The 16991-nt window shown below is 45.0% G+C and overlaps 1 protein-coding gene across 1 annotated transcript in view; it reads left to right on the forward strand.

The window, feature by feature from the left end:
• Nucleotides 1-208: 208 nt before the first annotated feature.
• SLC16A2 (solute carrier family 16 member 2) overlaps nucleotides 209-16991 on the forward strand; it is a 129116-nt gene continuing 112333 nt past the window's right edge. Inside the window, exon 1 of the mRNA XM_080795709.1 lies at nucleotides 209-797. Within this exon, the coding sequence (XP_080651835.1) occupies nucleotides 374-797 (424 nt within the window). The 5' untranslated portion in view covers nucleotides 209-373. The remainder of the gene's footprint in view (nucleotides 798-16991) is intronic.

Below are 16991 nucleotides of genomic sequence, written 5' to 3' on the forward strand. Positions count from 1 at the left end.
AGCGGTGGCTAGAGTAGGTAGGCAAGTGTGGGGAGCAGGAAGGGCTAGGGAGAAGAGCAAGGCTGTAGCGGCTGCCTGTTGAGGGAGGAAGGGGGGGGGAGAAGAGGAGGGGGAGGAGAGAGATGACATGGGGAGAGCAGAAGGGGGGTTGGACGTGGGAGGAGGAGGAGAGGACTCGAGGGACCGTCTGTCGCGGGACAGGCGGGCCAGCTGGGGCGCGGAGCCGGGAGGAGGAGGCAGCGGCAGCAGCAGGGCTCGGAGCAGCAGCAGCAGCAGCTGCAGCAGCAGCAGCAGCAGCAGCAGCAGGCGCAGAAACAAGTACCAGCCACACAGCGGCTCCTCCCGCCGGAGCAGCCACAGTCCCCCTGCCGAGATGGCGCTGCAAAGCCCAGCGAGCAAGGAAGCCAAGGGGCCCTGGCGGGAGGCAGACCAGGAACAGCAGGAGTGGGTGGGTAGCCCCGAGCCAGAGCCCGAGCCTGAGCCGGTGCCAGTGCCTCCACCCGAGCCGCAGCCGGAGCCACAGCCGGAGCCACAGCCCCTACCGGACCCTGCACCCCTGCCGGAGTTGGAATTTGAGCCAGAGCCAGTGCATGAATCCAAGTCCACGCCCACCGTGGAGACCCGCGGCACTGAGCGCGGCTTTCAGCCCCCCGAAGGTGGCTTTGGCTGGATGGTGGTCTTCGCTGCCACCTGGTGCAACGGCTCCATCTTTGGCATCCAGAACTCTTTTGGGATACTCTACTCCATGCTGCTGCAGGAGGAAAGAGAGAAAAATCGCCAAGTGGAGTTCCAAGCAGGTGAGTGGCCCCGCGCGCCCCTCCTGGCATTCTGGGCAAGGGTGTCCTCCGCTCCCATTGCCGCCAACTCCTGACCTCTGGGTCGGAGTCGCCCCTCCAGCTTTCTGCTTCGACTCCTCCCCCCTTGTCTCAGGGCCCAAGGCGCTGCTAAGGCGGAGGTTGCGGGGCTCTGGGCACCCTTACCTACGGAGACTAGGCGCAAGACGTCCCTTGGGTGGGACCTGGGATATTCACTGATCACAGGCAAGGGATGAACTTTTTGGCCTGGTTCAAATCCAGACGCACTTTTTTTTTCTTCCGTACGCTGACCATGTGTAGTGCGGGAAAATATTTGCAGTTTTTTGTTTTGTTTTGTTTTTTGTTGCTGTTGTTGTTTTGTTTGTTTGTTTGTTTGTTTGTTTTTGGAGGCGGCACGAAGTCATGGAGAGAGGAGAAGAGTTGGGAGGCTGGGAGGGCTTTGAGAGAAATTCCGTACTGCGGATCTCCGCAGCAGCCCCTGTTCCTGTACAACAGGGAACGGAGGTGTTTTCTGTCAAAAAACACTTTAGGAATCCTGGTGACTGAGCGAAGAGTCAAATACAAGGCAGGCGTGTGTGTCTGCTGGAGAGAGAGGGGGGTAGGGAGGGAGAGAGAGTGGGGTGTGCGCGCGTCGCTTTGCTTGCGGTGGTTATGGCCCAGCCAGGCCAGGCAGTCCTCTACCACTCTGAGGGAGCGAGCAGATCTCTGTGCCCTCTGAGCTGAACCCCAAAGCAAGCAGGGAGGGGGGTCTCCGAGGTCTCCTGCCAGAGAAGTGTAAGGCAGCTGGCAGGCCGGGCCCTGAGACTTACTCCAAGCTGCCCCCAACCTGAGCCTTGCCCTCCCTGGGCGCCAGAGTCTCTCCACTATCCTCGGGATGCCTTCAGCCAGAATGCCGGCCTTGACATCTCCCACTTTCCCGTGGGGCTGACTTGGTCTTCTTCCCTAAGACAAGCAGGGCTGTGGGGTGCATAACCTTTGCTCTCTAGGCCTGTGGCCCTAAGACTGCAACCTTGCATTCTCTAAGTACTGAATCTGCCCATGGCTCTGAAGTCAGAGGAGCTATCCTGTTTTCTCAGAAAGCCAAATGGCGATGCCCCTCAGCAGTTCTGATGAGGAGTCTAGGGAGGGAGCGGGGGACTTGGGATGCCTTCTACCTGCAAGCTCTCTCCTTCTGTGGCTCTTTAGGACAGAATCACTGTCAGCTGGGACTCTGTGGATTTTCATAGTATTGCCCTGGGGCTGAAGGTTTCCCCTCATCTCACCACCCCAACACCTACTTCTGCTGCCCCCCTGGCGGGGGGGCCTTGGGATTATTTATTGAACATAGAAACCTTGAATCTAGGGTGTCCACCTGTGGATTCCCCCGGGCCCTTGAACAGGCACTCCTACCTTGCTCTGAACCAAGAACCCCCCCCCCCTTTTTAAAGTTTGCAGTTTCACTGCCTTTGAAGAAGAGGATTGGGGTACCTCTTGGTACATCTTGTGACCCATTGACACCACAATATGCGGGTCCCGCTTAAAAATTAGAATGTGCATCAGTGGCTGTCCAGGGCAGAGACTGCCCAGGCCACACTGGTGCCCAAGTGTAGGGGGTCCCTGGACTGTGTGAAACAACTTCTGGGAGTAAGGTCACTGCCATACTCACCCCTGGGACTACCTTTTCCTTGCTTTGATGCAGTTCAGGGGCTTTTGTGAAGGCAGCCAGCTTAAGGCCTCTGCCTGTTGCCTAGGTTACCTAGGACGGCACCTGCTGAGCATTGCTCTGTGGTTGAAGGCAGGCTGTTAGCCTTCAGATTCAGTGGCAAAGTCTGGGTGAAACTTCATGGGAGGTAGTGGGGGATGGGCTGAAGCTAGGCCCTGGTATTCATGTGGTGTGAGCAGGCCTAGAGCTGGGCCTTTCAGAATATGTAATAAAACTTGGAAAAACCACTACTTTACCAGGAAGAGGTTTACTGCTGGGGAACAAACTTCAAAGTAGGTGATCATAGAGGACTCAGGGGGAGGGCTGGCTGGGACTTTCCGGTCAAGACCTCACAGTGCAGCTGGGAAAGAGGGGGGGCGCAGTGGGCTGTGCAGAGGTGTGGCTGGTGTGTATTCTGACACAGACTAGGTCCATTGAAGGGCTGGGTCTACTGGTTTAAATTATGGTGAGTATAGGTCAGGAAGGGACAGAAAGGAATTTGGTATGTCCCTAGGGTCTCAGAATACTTTTTGGCTTGGGTCCTTGCTGTGGTGTATCTTGAATTCATGAAAGTTATTTTTGATACTGGATGCTCTTGAGAACACCTCAGTTTTTATTTTGAAAAGGTCAAGAATACCCCACCACATTCCTGAGCTCCTAGAAAATCTCATCCTTAGCACTACCTTTCTTGGGCCCCTCAGCTTTCCCAAGCAACCATTCAGATCCTGAGATTCCAAAAATGTCTCTGCCTCCACATGCTTTCTGCAATTTACTCAAAATTTCTGGGCACATGGGTGGCTTGGTTGTTGGGCGTCTGCCTTCAGTGTCCCCGCATCAGGCTCTCTTGCTCAGCTGGAAGCCTGCTTCTCCCTCCCCCGCTCCCTCTGCTTGTGTTCTCTCTCTCTCTGTGTCAAATAAATAAATAAAGTCTTAAAAAAATTTCCCAGCAACCTGTGCCACAGCACTGGTGTCTCAAAGGGATAGAAGAAGCTGGTAGAAGCTTGCTAAAATGTTTATGAGCCAGTATTTGCCTAATAGCCATTCTGGGGAACATGGAACATATACCCCCATAGTCAAGAAGTTTGGTGTATTATATATTTCTATTAATGTGGTACATTGTCCATTTATATTAATGTTTGATATGACTTTCATCTCTAAAAATCTGTGAATTTAATGTTTGGAGGCATCCCACAACCCAGATTCCCTTTGGCTAGGCCTAATATCTTTGCAATTGTAAAGCAGCCACTGATTGGTTTTATGAGTCTAAGGTTCTGGATAATTGGCACTGTTATGAGGGAGCCCCAGCAAAAGGTAGTTTTGGTATTTGGGGGCTAGCCCCACATCAAAGGAGTCTCTGGGCATGGGGAAAAGCCATGGAAAGTAGAAGTGAAGTGGAATTCAGGCCATTCTAGAGCATGCAATGTACAATTTTATGTATATTCTGTGATGTATACAGTTCTGTGGTGGCACTAACAGTGTATCTTGTGCCTTCTCTTTACCTGTTTTTGAAGGGATGCCAACTTCCCCTGGATCCTATGCCTGGGAGGAATGGCAGGCAAAAGGTTCCTTAGATGGAGGCAAGTGACCAAGGTCTGGTTTAGAGGAAAAAGGAAAAAATCAGGAGAGAGATGGACCTATACTTTTTGCAGAGCTTGTAGAAAATTTGGGAGTTCCCCTGCTCAAACCAAGCAGCAGACAGGACAGGGCAACCAGGCAACCTGGTGGAAAGTATAGCATGGCTTTCTGGTTGAGCTTTCCTACAAGCTCTGCAAAAAGTATGGACTCATTTCTCCCTTGATCTTTTCCTTCCTCCCCTTTAACCAGACCTTGGTCAGTGGCCTCCATCTCGGGAACATTTTGCCTGCCATTCGTTCCAGGTATAGGACCCAGGGGAAGTTGACTTTTGGAGGAAAGAGGGTAAAGAGGAACAAGGTATCATTGGTTGTGGGCCCCAAGTCATTATTGGAATCCTAAGTGGGTTGGAGCTGGGGAAGTCTTAGGGTTGGGGATCCAGAGGATAAGGTAGACCAAGCTAGAGTTGGTAACATTAGCTTCAAGCCTAGGTCTTTTTAAATGAGCTCCAGCGTAAAGCCATTACTCTGCACTTTCCACCTTGACTGCCAGTCTAGCACTGAGCCATAAGATATGATGGGAGGCATCTTTTGTTGGATAGTTTATAGGCATGGCCCTTGCAGGCTCCTAGGTTGGAGGATGGAGACTAGGGCTCTTACCACCCATGGAAAGGGACAATGGTCAGAAAAGTTTACTACTGGGCACAAGATAGTTCAGACTCATGGATCACTCAAATGGAGACAGAATTTTCTAGGCATGGGGAAAATGGAACACTATGTATTTAGACAGAGAGTTCCAATGATGGGCTGGGTCAAAAGCAGGGTAGGCTAGATTTTTCTTCCCCATCTTAGGGCCTTTCATTACTTGGTTCAGTGTCTCACTAGGATGACCACTAAATTGCCTAGTTTAGGAACCAGGTATTTTTTGAGCAAATATTCCAGGATCTTGCTTTTGTCTGAAGGCTTTTGCCTACTGTCCAGATAAACTTGATTAGGTTGGCTTAGAACTTGCAATGGAGCTTTGGGCCACAGGGCCATTGGTCAGGTATCTTTCAAGTAACTCTTTTGCCTCCTTTCCAGCCAAACTGGGTGCCAAACTAGGATCTTGACTCATATCGGAAAGGATGAAAAGGAGAGGTTGGGGTATTTGGAAGCCAACTGGGAGGATGCTTGTTTTAGCTAGAGTAGCTGGTTGAGGCTGGATCCCTGGCTCGCTGTCCAGTGGCCTCAAATGCTCATTCTGAATATAAATCTGTACCCCAAAAGTGCTGGTGATCTTAGTAATACCAGCTAGACAGTGACTAGGAGTTGGACAACTTGTGCCCCTGACAGGCTCTGTGACTTTGAGCAGGTATTTTACCTCTCCGTACTTCAGTTTATTTGAAAAAATGAATGGGTTTGACTAGATGAACTTTATATCTCTGCGATTTTGTCCTTCTAGAATTATGTGATAGTTTATTCTTTACTATTCACTTGGCATACATTTTGACTCATTCAGACAAAATGGGAATTTGTTAATCTGCCTGAATGAAGATGTAGACAGTTTGAAGAGATTGGGGAAACAATGAAAAAATAGATATTATTTCCCCATGTAATATGTATTTAGAGATTATAGGGCTGCTTATATATACCATTATGGTTGAAAAGATCCACTCCTTTTTGCCAAGTGTGTAAGGGCAACACTGGATAAGCAGCTGCTTCTCCCAGAATGCCCTGCTCAGTATGGAACTGAGCCCCCAAGAAAATTCCCTCAACTTGGCTGGCTGCAAGCTAGCAGAATGGGTCTTTATGCTACTGTTTCCAATCATTGGAGCCTATTCCTAACAAGCATTAAACTCTAAGCGTTTCCTGAAGCCTCAGTTTGGACCCTTCTCCTGAAACTTAATTTCCTACAGCTCATTCTTATTTCTCATAAATGCATGCTTACTATGACCTTGGTCTGCTGTTACTTCAGGATAGAAGAGCACACTAAGATTCGTAGATGTGACATAGTGGCTTTCTTCAGGGGGCTTCAGACAGGGCATCTTTATAACTGGGTTAGAGCTGCTGGCTCGGTCCCACTGTGGATGGGTGTGGGAGGACTACTGTTTCAATCCTAGAGGAAGCCCTACTGGGTAACCACAATCCCACAATCACTTCAGCTTCACTCAGGGCTTAGCTGAGAGTATGACTTCTGAAGTACCAAGCATAGAACTCTCTCTCATTTCCCCCTAAATTTATACTTGCTTGTCATTGGAAACATTTCCCCCAGGGCCATGAAGAATAAACAAGCAGCTGGACTATCAACATTTGCAGAAATATGTAAAATATGACTTCTTGACATTTTGAACAGACCAGTTTCCCAAGAGGGTATACTGCTTTTACCACCAGCATCTTTTTGTTGTGTTGCCTTTCGAAAAGAAATAATCATTTACTCTTTTCAGATTGTGTAAAAGATGGAGTGAACTTTCTTGCCTAAAGGAACTGTCTCACTTGGGATTCAATGAGCAGACATTAGAGAAAAGGCTTTATTCATAACACACCCCCCCCATACACCTCACCTGAAGCCATGGATTATGAAAGAAGTCTTTTCCCATCTGTTTATGGAATCAGGTTTAACATAATAGAGGCTTCTGTAGGGGTTATGGCAGACTAGTGCAAAGGGCCCAGAATGAAAAAATTGTTAGGTGAGGGTGATGGAGAGGATATGGCCAGCCTGTCTGTATGTCTTGGCCTGGACCCCTTTGAACTCCCCAACACTGGAGCGTGGAAACTTTATAAGTTTCTGCTTCCATCCTTCTTTTTATCCTGAATCCCTCTTGGTACCCAAAGGTTACTGGGAAGAGGGTTTAGGATACTCCAGCCCTCTCCCATCTTAGGAATGACAGAGCACTAAGAATTAAGGACATTTAATTACCTACCTTGAAGGTGGGTGCTGTGGTTACCAATGTGAAATCACTTGGCACCTATTTGTGGGTGTTAAATGTGGCCTGTTTGGGTGCCTTGAGGAAGTATAAGCCTCTTCACCCTGGTAGTCTTGCCAAACTTTATCTTCTACTTTGCTCCAGCTTCTGGGGTTGAAAGGAGAAGAAGGGATGAAATTAGCTGTCTTAACCATATTCTCCAGGATCCTTTCATTTTCATAGTCCATTTGTATCACCTTTGATAGCTATGCCATCCCCTTTCCTCACAGTATTGTTACCGCTCTTCTTTTTCTTTCTTTTGCTCAATTAAGGAACAACTGGAGTTTAAGATGTTGTACAGGCCAAACTCCTCCAGCCAGGATCTTGGCCAATCTCTACACATCCCACAGAGGCATCTCTTCTTTTTTCTCCTTTCTTCCCTCTCTCACTCTCTACTTTCTGGGGAAAGGGTGACTTTCTATGTAACATTCAAGAGTGTGGAAGTCATCACCTCTGGATTTTTGCAGTAAGATAGCTGCTATGAACCTGTTTTTGTCATTTCCACAACCTCTCTTTTCATAACCCTGGGACCCCAGCCAAGGAAATAGTATTGTAGCAGGTCTTACCCAATTGTATTCAACAAATATCCTGGTCAGTTGCACCCGTTTCTCTTCAAGTCCTTACTTCTCTTGTTCTGCACTAACTGATCCTCCAGAGACTTCAGATTGGTTTTCAGTAACTTCAGTGGTTCTGGATAGAACAGAAGTCTTCATTCTATTTTGAGTCTCACCATCTCTCTTCTTGCCAAAAAATACTACAGAATTGAATGTAGAGGAGTCAGAGAAGGAAGGAAGCAGACACCCAAGTCCTAACTAGAGTCAAAAGTACCTTCAGTGAGGGTAGAAAGAGAGGAAGTAAGGCTCCCAGGTTAGTTGCTTCCCTGCTTCTGCATAGCTGAAGGGAAAAGGGGATAGGAAATGTCACTAAACAAACAGTCCTTACACAGTCTTTTTGCTCAGCTTATCCTGTGGATCTACCCCCCCCACCCTCTTATCCAGGCTGAAAGGGTATGTACATGCATCCATATGTCCAGGCCTGCGTGTACATGTGTATGTATAGCCGGGCTTGTGATGTCTGTCTGGGCCAGTTAGCAGAGTTGCTTAGAACACAGCACTTATGAGGCTGAGATTACAGGTTCAGTCACTTGTTCAGGTCACTGAACTTCTCACAAAGAAAAGACTTCTATTCGCCACCCTTCATGTGGGATTAGTGAATCCCAGGGGGACTGGCTAAAAGTATGGAGATGACTCCCTATAAGCTCTTCCTGCCAGTTATTTTTTATTATTACTATTATTATTATTATTATTTGTTTAGCATTTTACAATTAAGTCTGTGCCAGCATTATATTAAATTCTTTACTTGTACCGTTATTTCTGAACAACGCTATGAAATAGGTACCATTATTTTCTCCATTTTGTAGATAAAAAGACAGAAGCGCAGAAGCTAAGTAACTTGCTTAAGCTCATATAGGAAATAATGGCAGAGCTCGGATTTGAACACAGAGAATCTGAGTCCAGAATTCCTGCTTTTATATATCACCTAATACATAGTAAGGATGGGAAGAGGCAGCTACCAAGAAGACTGCTGCCAAGTTTTCCATTCCTGTAGCCTCAGGGCATCCTTATGACTAAGGAATAAAAAAGATGGCCAAGAAAGGCTTTAGTAGACAGAAGTCTGACATTCTTGTGATGTATGACATACTCCTCTAGCTACCCGTCTCACTCTACTCAGAGTCATGATCCCTGGGTACAAAAAGGACCATAGAAATGGTCTCTTCTTAATTGTTTAGCCTTCAGTGTTCTCATCTGCACAATGGAATTAACAATATTTTATAGGACTATGAAGTATCCAGTGAGGTTATATATACAAAAGATCTTTGTAAACTGTGAAGGGGTTGGTGTTATTCTTATTCTTATTTCCAGTAACCTTTCCTGGCCCCTAGAAATTGAGTTGCTTTACCTTTCTCTAAATGTTTCTGGAAGGGAAATCAATCCTCCTCTTCACATTCTACCTCCCCACTCAATCTCTTCCCCATATCCCATCTTGTATTATTCTGCAATTTGACCTTGGTGTCCTGTAGCTAAGGAATGGCTGTGTTTTCTTTGTTCCTCAGTTCTCTAAGAACCCAGGGAAAGGAGGGGCCAGGTCCCAGGTCATATACATTCAAGGAAATAAGGCATGTTAAAATATTTACAGCACTTGGCAGGAACTCACAAACCTCCCTACAAGTCAAGGACTGAGTTTTTTGGTTTGAATTGCTAGGGTTTGGGGGGTGGTGAGTGGTGGGTGAGGTTAGGGCTTCACTTCCTCCCAAGGGTCTCTCACAGAGCTTCTGTTCTCTTGCAGGTAGTGAGGAAGAAGGAAAGGGATATTTAGGGTCAGAAGGTCTGGGCCAGGGGACATTAAGCGTAGAAGGGCCTTGCTCTTTTGTATTCAGTTTTGGAGTGGGCCTACTTCCTCGTGTTCTAAACAGGATAGTCCTGGAGAACAGAGGCCACAGAAGGCCAGAGGCTTGGAGGAAGATTGTAATAGCAGTTTTGAACAAGAATTTCAGCGTCCACTTAGGGAGCCTCCATTAAGACCATCTAGTAGGCAAATCTGAATGGAAATATTTCTCTTCTTTGTTGCAAACAACTAAACAAAATCTCCAAGCCCTTCTTTGAGAGTAATATTTCAAATGTAGTAGGATTCACCCATTTGATTTTTGGTTATTTAAATGTCTGAGCTGGAAGGCATTTTGGAGACCATCTCATCCTACCCCATCTGGTTCCCATTTTATAGGTAGAGAACTGAGATCTGGAAAGATGTGACCTCAATCAACATTATAGTCAGATGATTATAGTGGAGATTGGTTTGTAAGAGGGATTGGGAAATGGATGCAAAGGATGGGGCTTTTGGCACCCTGGGAGGTCCTCAATCCAATTCACTGGCATACTGCCCCCTTCTCTCCCTGAACTTTTCCAAACTCAATCCCCAGACTCTACTTTGTGGAAAGAGATTATATTGCATTTTAATAAATGTAATTTTATTTATTTAATATGAGACCAATTTCAAGAGATGCAACACTGTAAAGTCTCTCTTTAACCCCTGTCTCCCAGTTACCCTGTTCACCTCCTTAGAGGCCACCAGTGTTATCTGGTGTGTCCTTCCAGAGATATTCTGTATATGTACAAGCAATTGTGTGTGTGTGCGTGTGTATGTGTGTGTGTGTGTACACTCTATTTTTAAAATACAAATGGTAGCCCATACTTCATATTATCTTCCACCTTGCTTTTATACTTCAAAATATATCTTGGATATTACTAAACATTAAATCCATAAAGTCCTCACTTTTTTATAATTGCACAGTATCCTATTATATGGGCATATCTTATTTTATTTAATTAACACTTTGCTAATAGGCATTAAAGCTGTTACATATCTTTGAATATAGGCTTTGGAATCAAACAGTGCTAAATTCAGTTAGTTACCACATGGCTGGATTTGACAAAGTTTTTAACTTCTTAAAGTCTGAGTTTTCTCATGTATAAAATAGGGATAATAATAACATCTTTCATTATTGCTATGGAGATTAAATGAGATGAGGTATACAAAATATCTAACATATAGCCAGGTACATACTAAATGTCCAATACATGTTAGTTTTCTCCCTGCGCACAAACCTTTCCCATACCCTCTACCCAATTCAATTAATGTTGGTTCAATTTAAGTCAATAAGTGTTTATTGTATGCAAGGCTGAACCGTGGATGAGGCAAAGAAGGAAAAATCCCTCAAGAAGTTTATAATTTCTTTGCAAATGCATAACATACCAAACAACTGCAGATTATTGCTAAGTAGTAAAAATATGTGTGTATGTGTATACATATGTGTGTGTGTGTGTGTGTGTATAATTGAATACAATTTTTGTGTGGTGATGTGGAAAAGGAGAGATGAGTGTGAGGAATCAAGAGGAATTGAGGGTTTGCTAGGAGAGTTGTAACTCAAAATGGGATTTAGTTAAGTGAAGAAGAGCCTATGAATTGGGCAGTGGCAGGATGAAGGTTGAGAATTGGACAGTTTGATTGTTGCTCAGAGTTTGGGTCTTTGCCCTCTGAGAGTCCAGTGAGTCACTGTTCCCCATTAGGCCTTGACCCAGCAGGCAGGGTGGAATGGAGGGGCAGGAGGAGAGGAAGATAATGAGGACATTTGGAGAGAAGGGCACAGGATGGGAGGATGTCTGGGCATTGGGCCATGGAATGAGGTGCCTGCAAATGGCTTGTGGCATAGCCTGCCCAACCTACACCACCTGCTCTTCCATGTCAGCAGTCCAAACACTTTGTCTGAGGTCCGAGGGGAGGGACAAAAGGATATGAGAGCAGAAATGGCAACAGCTCTCAACCCCTGACCCTGAGTCCCAAACAGATCTCCAGATGCTGTGAGCCCTAGGACAGTGGAAAACTACTGAGTGGTAACAATCCCCTCTGTGTATAGCACCTTGTAGTTTACATCTTAGTTGATGTTTATCCTTGCAACAGAGACAGTTATGAAATAAAATACTCAGTTGAATCTCATCATGTGACAACATCTTTAATCACAACAAGTGCTATGTTGAGGGGTTCTGGAAGATGGAAATTCAATGTGGTTTGTATTTAGCTAGGGAAAAGTTCACAACAGGGGAGGACTATGCAGAGATTTGAATTCCTATTTTATAGTTTCAGAAAATGGAGAGCCAACTGAGGGCAAGTGAGTGGCCTAAAGTCAGACCCTTAATATTTAGCAGAGCTGAAACTAAAATCCAGGTATCCTCATTTCATGGTCCATGGATATGTAGGAGCTCCCTGAAAGTTGGAATAGAGCTGTCCCTAAACTTGATAGCAGCTTGAAGTTTAAGTGTATGGGTAAGAAGAAGTATGGTACAATGAAAAATAAATAATTGGGAGTCAAAAAGTTAAGGGAGATGGAAATGAGGGTCATGGAAGGAAGGATCTGGGCTTTGCTAAGTCTTGTTGTCTGGGATCAAGAAAGGTACTGGATTAGCAATCAGGAGACCTGGTTTCTGCTTCTAGCTCTGTTACTGGCTTTGTGACCCTGAAAAGTCCCTTCCCTTGTTTCAGCCCCAATTTTTTCACTAATAAAATGAGAATACTGGACCTCCCAGAGACTTAGTGCTTATAACCAGTGGCTTCTATAAACCAAAGGGGTTTTGGGTGATGGGGAGTGGTGAAGTAGTGAGTAAGAAAACAACTTCTCTGATGAAAATGGAAAACATTTCCTCCCAGATTTGAGAGGAGATGAGCTTTGGAAAGGGTAGTTATCCTGTGGTCTCCATCCCGTCTTGTTGGAGAATTCCATCCAAAAGAGGCAAAGAGAGAACATGTGTGCACAAGTAAGCAAGTACCTCAATGCAAACTTGAGATTTGGTGGGACAGATTATGATACGCTGAGTCAACATGCTTGGAAATCTTTCCTGAATATTCTCTAATAAGATCACTTTCCTAAGATCTTGGCTTTATTTTTTAAAAGGGGGTTTGTGTCCTATGGGTGAAGTACCATTGAGAATTCTCCTTTCATGGAGCCTTCTTGAGTGAGCACTAACTCTGGAGCCAAGCTGCATGAGTAAGTCCTGGCTCCACCACTTAGCTGCATCTCTAGGCAGGCCACTTAACATCTCTGTGCGGCTACGTCCTCTTTTGTAAGAGGAGGATAATAAGAGTACTTACCTTATAGAGTTGTTAAATGAGTTGTATATAGCTTGGAACAGTGTCTGGCACATGGTAATGCTGCATAAGCATTTGCTATTCTTATTATCTCACTAGAAGGCTAGTGTAACCCCAGGTGAGCCCAAGCGAGCTTAGCATTACTCAGTCAGGAATTCTGGGGGTAAACTTACTTTATCCAGGTTCCATCTGGGCTACTCTAATGTTGGCCAAGCTCAGGACCACATTAAGATCTTTAGAGGCCCTATGCACTATTTTTTTCAACTGCCAGCTTCTGAAACAATTAATTAAATCTATGTTTTTCTCGTTTGGGGTGGCCCTGTTCCACTGGTGCCCTAAACTCATAACATTGCCCACATGTTGGGTAATGCTGCACTGACCACATCAACCTATAAGCTCCTCCCTGAGTTCTGGAGGGAACCAATGACCACAGGTGGTCTACACATCCACATACAACAGTTTTGAAACCTGAATAACTCCATCCACAACAGGATGCTCTGCAACCCACCTCCTAAAAATTTGCCAAGATCCTGCCAAACACCATGACCTTCTTGCCAGTTGGGACCTCCCATCTTGTTACTTGGAAGGAAGGTTTATCTTTTGGGGCTAGGGGGAGAGAAGGACAAATGCCTGGAAGTCCCAATAGGGACCCATGAAGGAATCTGTAAACATTAACAAGTTAAAATTCTGGTGACCAGTTGGAATGCCTGAGCACAGTCATAGTAACCTTGAAATGACTAGGAGACCATTCCTCCTCCCCTGAGCCCTGTCTTCAAGACCTTCAAATCAGTGATCCTGAAGCCTTGGAATCATTATCATTATCTCCATTGCTCTTGACCAGGTTCTAACCATCCAAATGGTAAACAACAGGATAGTGTGTATTCCAGGACACACAATACTTTTTTGCCTTGACCTAGATTTTGCCTATGGAAAAACTAACCAAAAGCATGTTTTCCTTAGGTCTACAGGCCAACAAGCTGGAGGGACCTAGGGGTCAGGGTAAGGGAGGTTAGCAAAACCTCAGATGGAATTATTTGTTGCTTTGCCCTGGGATGGCAGTACTCACATTCAGGCTTAGCTAGACCTGTGCTACCTGCCTTCCTCACAGGATGTCTCAAACATGGAAGACTCAGGTAGAACCGGTCAGACCAGATGTTGGGAGCCTGTGGCTTCTAGGACGAGGAAAGACCAAGAGCAAAGTGGAGAATAGAGAGGGGAAAAACCTACTGTCCTGGCTCTTAACTCCAGAAAGTACCCCAGTAGACTCCAAAGTATCACCAGAGAGTATCTGCTCAAAAAGGCCATGGCTCATCTGTGTCCCATCCATGGACTTGGCTAGTGTCTTCAGGCAGGACCAGCAACCTGCAGACCATTCTTCAGACCATGGCTCAACAGAGAATAGCACTTGCCCTGGGGCCCTCTTCCCTCCCCCCTCCGTGGAATTTGTTTTAGTACTAATAGAAAAAGTACCCTTGGGATGGGAGATCATACAGAAGACCCCAGAGTTCAAGTCTCCTTTGCCTCATTTCTTTCTGTGCTGTGTGGTATAGGCTTAGGCACAGGATCTGACATCAGATGGACCAAACTTAGAGTCCTGGATTTGTGGTTTACCTAATCTTCAACCTTGGCCAAGTCACTTGGCCTTTGTCAATCTCACTTTCTTTATCTGCGCAATGGGGAGAGGAAATAATAATTTCTATCTCACAGTTTTGTGGTGCGGTTCAAATGAGAGGATGGATGTGATATTTTGAAATATTTTGAAAACTGGTTTGAGCCTTATATATAAATTACCATCATGACTGCCAGGTGTATAAATTTATCTGTAAATTTATAAATCTATAAATCTATAGATTTATCTGTAGATAAATTGCACATGTTCTTATGCATCTATAGCTGGATTGAGGCATCACCAATGAAGCGCATATATATAACCAACCACTTGTTTGTATAAAACTATACACATAATCTGATCTTAAACTTGAACTCATGACAGACAGCTAAAAAGCACACACCCCCATAGGTACACACATGCACATTTATCTACATGGATAGTGCCCATTTCTTTCTCTCATACATATACCTTCACATAGGCAGATGTATATACATGTACATATGTATGTGCATGTGTACATATATGTACAGCTCCATAGCTGTACAGGTGAACATATCATAACTTCCAGCTTCTCCCCCAGACTATTCAGTTTTCTCAGGGCCTAAGAAAGACCATGTGTGTAAATCCCCCTACTTCATACTGATAATGTCCCTTTTGCTCTTATTGGGGCCTTTTCCCTGCTTCCTCTTGTTTGCAGATTAACACAGCTGCTGCCAAAATTCAAGCTGCAGTATGTGGTATCCACATGTCTGGAGAATGTGGATCCTTGTCCAGTTGCTCTGTGAATAGCATTATGAATCTATTCTGCACAATATATTTATAGCCATGTTTGCAAAGAGCTGACAGCGTTTTCAGATTTTTTCAAAACACAGTTAATCCAGCTACAAAAATAGTCACTAGTTCCCATGCCCTGAGGCTAAAAGAAATTAGGTAGCAGGCCTAATGAAAATTAGTCACAGAGCCTAAATGAGATTGAATCAATCTCTCTCTCTCTCTCTCTTCCTTTCCCTCTTCTTTGCCTTCTTTCACTTTCCTTCTGCCACTTCTTTTTATTCTAAGGGTCTCTAAGTCTAAGGTAGGGTGGGTGGTGATAGCATAGAGTGTAATTTGCTTCAGAGAGAGTCTGGGTCATCAAAGCCTAATGTTTTGGAAAGGAGGAAGAGGAGGAAAAGGAGGAAAAGTATTAGGGTATCCAGGATTATAAGCAGAAAGAACTTAGCAGGGGAATTAAATGGGGTGAGAACAAAAGGAGGAGGGTTAGTGCCCACTGTGAGGCCAACTAGAATGGCAAAGTGCCCCAGACTTGTCTTGATCACTGGGACATGAGCTAGTAAACTGTTTTGTTTAATGCAAGGTTGGAACACTAAAAAAAAAGTCTCTAGTGATAGAATTGAAGAGTTAAGCATGGTTAGAGAACAAAATATTTTCCCAGGAAGACAGTAGGCCTGGGACTACTGGGCCATCCCAGGTGGCCCATTCATGACCCAGGGTGAGGAAAGGTAGGGCTATCAGGTACTTTATTATCCAAACTGGGACTCTTTTGAAAATGAAAGGAGGCACTATTAGGATTATGCTGGGACAACAGGTATAAATTAGGGTAGTCCGAAGCAAACAAAGATATATTCTCATTTTAGGTTTAGGCTTTATTGCTCCAGCTTACCAGAAAGGGGTAAACTGTCAGGGTTCCTCACAAGATGACTTAAAAAATGGGGGTGGGTGGGTAGTGGGAATCAGGGCAGAGATTCAGTCTTGAGACTGGGGATTGTTTACTCTGAATATTAAATCTTTTTCTTGTTGTTGTCCATGAATATAAAATGGAACTCCTTCCCAAGTATGTTTATTTCCTGGTCAACTTCACAAGAGGAGAAACTATGTTTGTATGTGTACTTGTGTGTGTGCAGTTTTGTGCATTGTATGTATATGTTTGTGTCAAAGTTTTGAAAGTATGTGTGAATGTGAGTAAGAATGTGAGTATATGTAACTGTAACTATGGGCATATACGTGTATATGGATATGTGAGTGTATGAATGTGGATGTCATGAAGATAAACGAGGGTGTGTGTGTGTGTGTGTGTGTGTGTGTGTGTGTGTGTGTGTACGCACACACACATGAGCATATATAGGGCAGAGCCTGACTCCCTGGTTTATTGAGTTGTGGAGTCCTTAGTTTCTAGAGATAAATCACATAAACCACCACCTCATTTTACATGTGAGGAAACTGAGGCATGTGTAATGAGACCTACACTTACTATTTGCTTGGCAGTAGTTGAAGATAGACTAGCAATAGTCACAATAATCCTGATTGAGTAGTCACAATAATCCTGATTGAGAGTTAACTGTCAACCCATGCATTGGAGTAAAAGCCCAGCTATTTTTTTAGGGTTTCTGAAAACCAGTGCTTGGCAAGTGTGGGAAGAAGCTGCTTAAGAGTAAGCTTGGGGGGGGGGAGCGCCTGGGTGGCTCAGTGGATTAAAGCCTCTGCCTTCTGCTCAGGTCATGATCCCAGGGTCCTGGGATCGAGCCCCACATCGGGCTCTCTGCTCAGCAGGGAGCCTGCTTCCTCCTCTCTCTCTGCCTGCTTCTCTGCCTACTTGTGATCTCTGCCTGTCAAATAAATAATTAAAATCTTAAAAAAAAAAAAAGAGTAAGCTTGAGGGGTGCCTATGTGGCTCAG

Source organism: Martes martes, assembly GCF_963455335.1.
Source record: "Martes martes genome assembly, chromosome: X".
In the NCBI taxonomy this organism is placed as follows: domain Eukaryota; kingdom Metazoa; phylum Chordata; class Mammalia; order Carnivora; family Mustelidae; genus Martes; species Martes martes.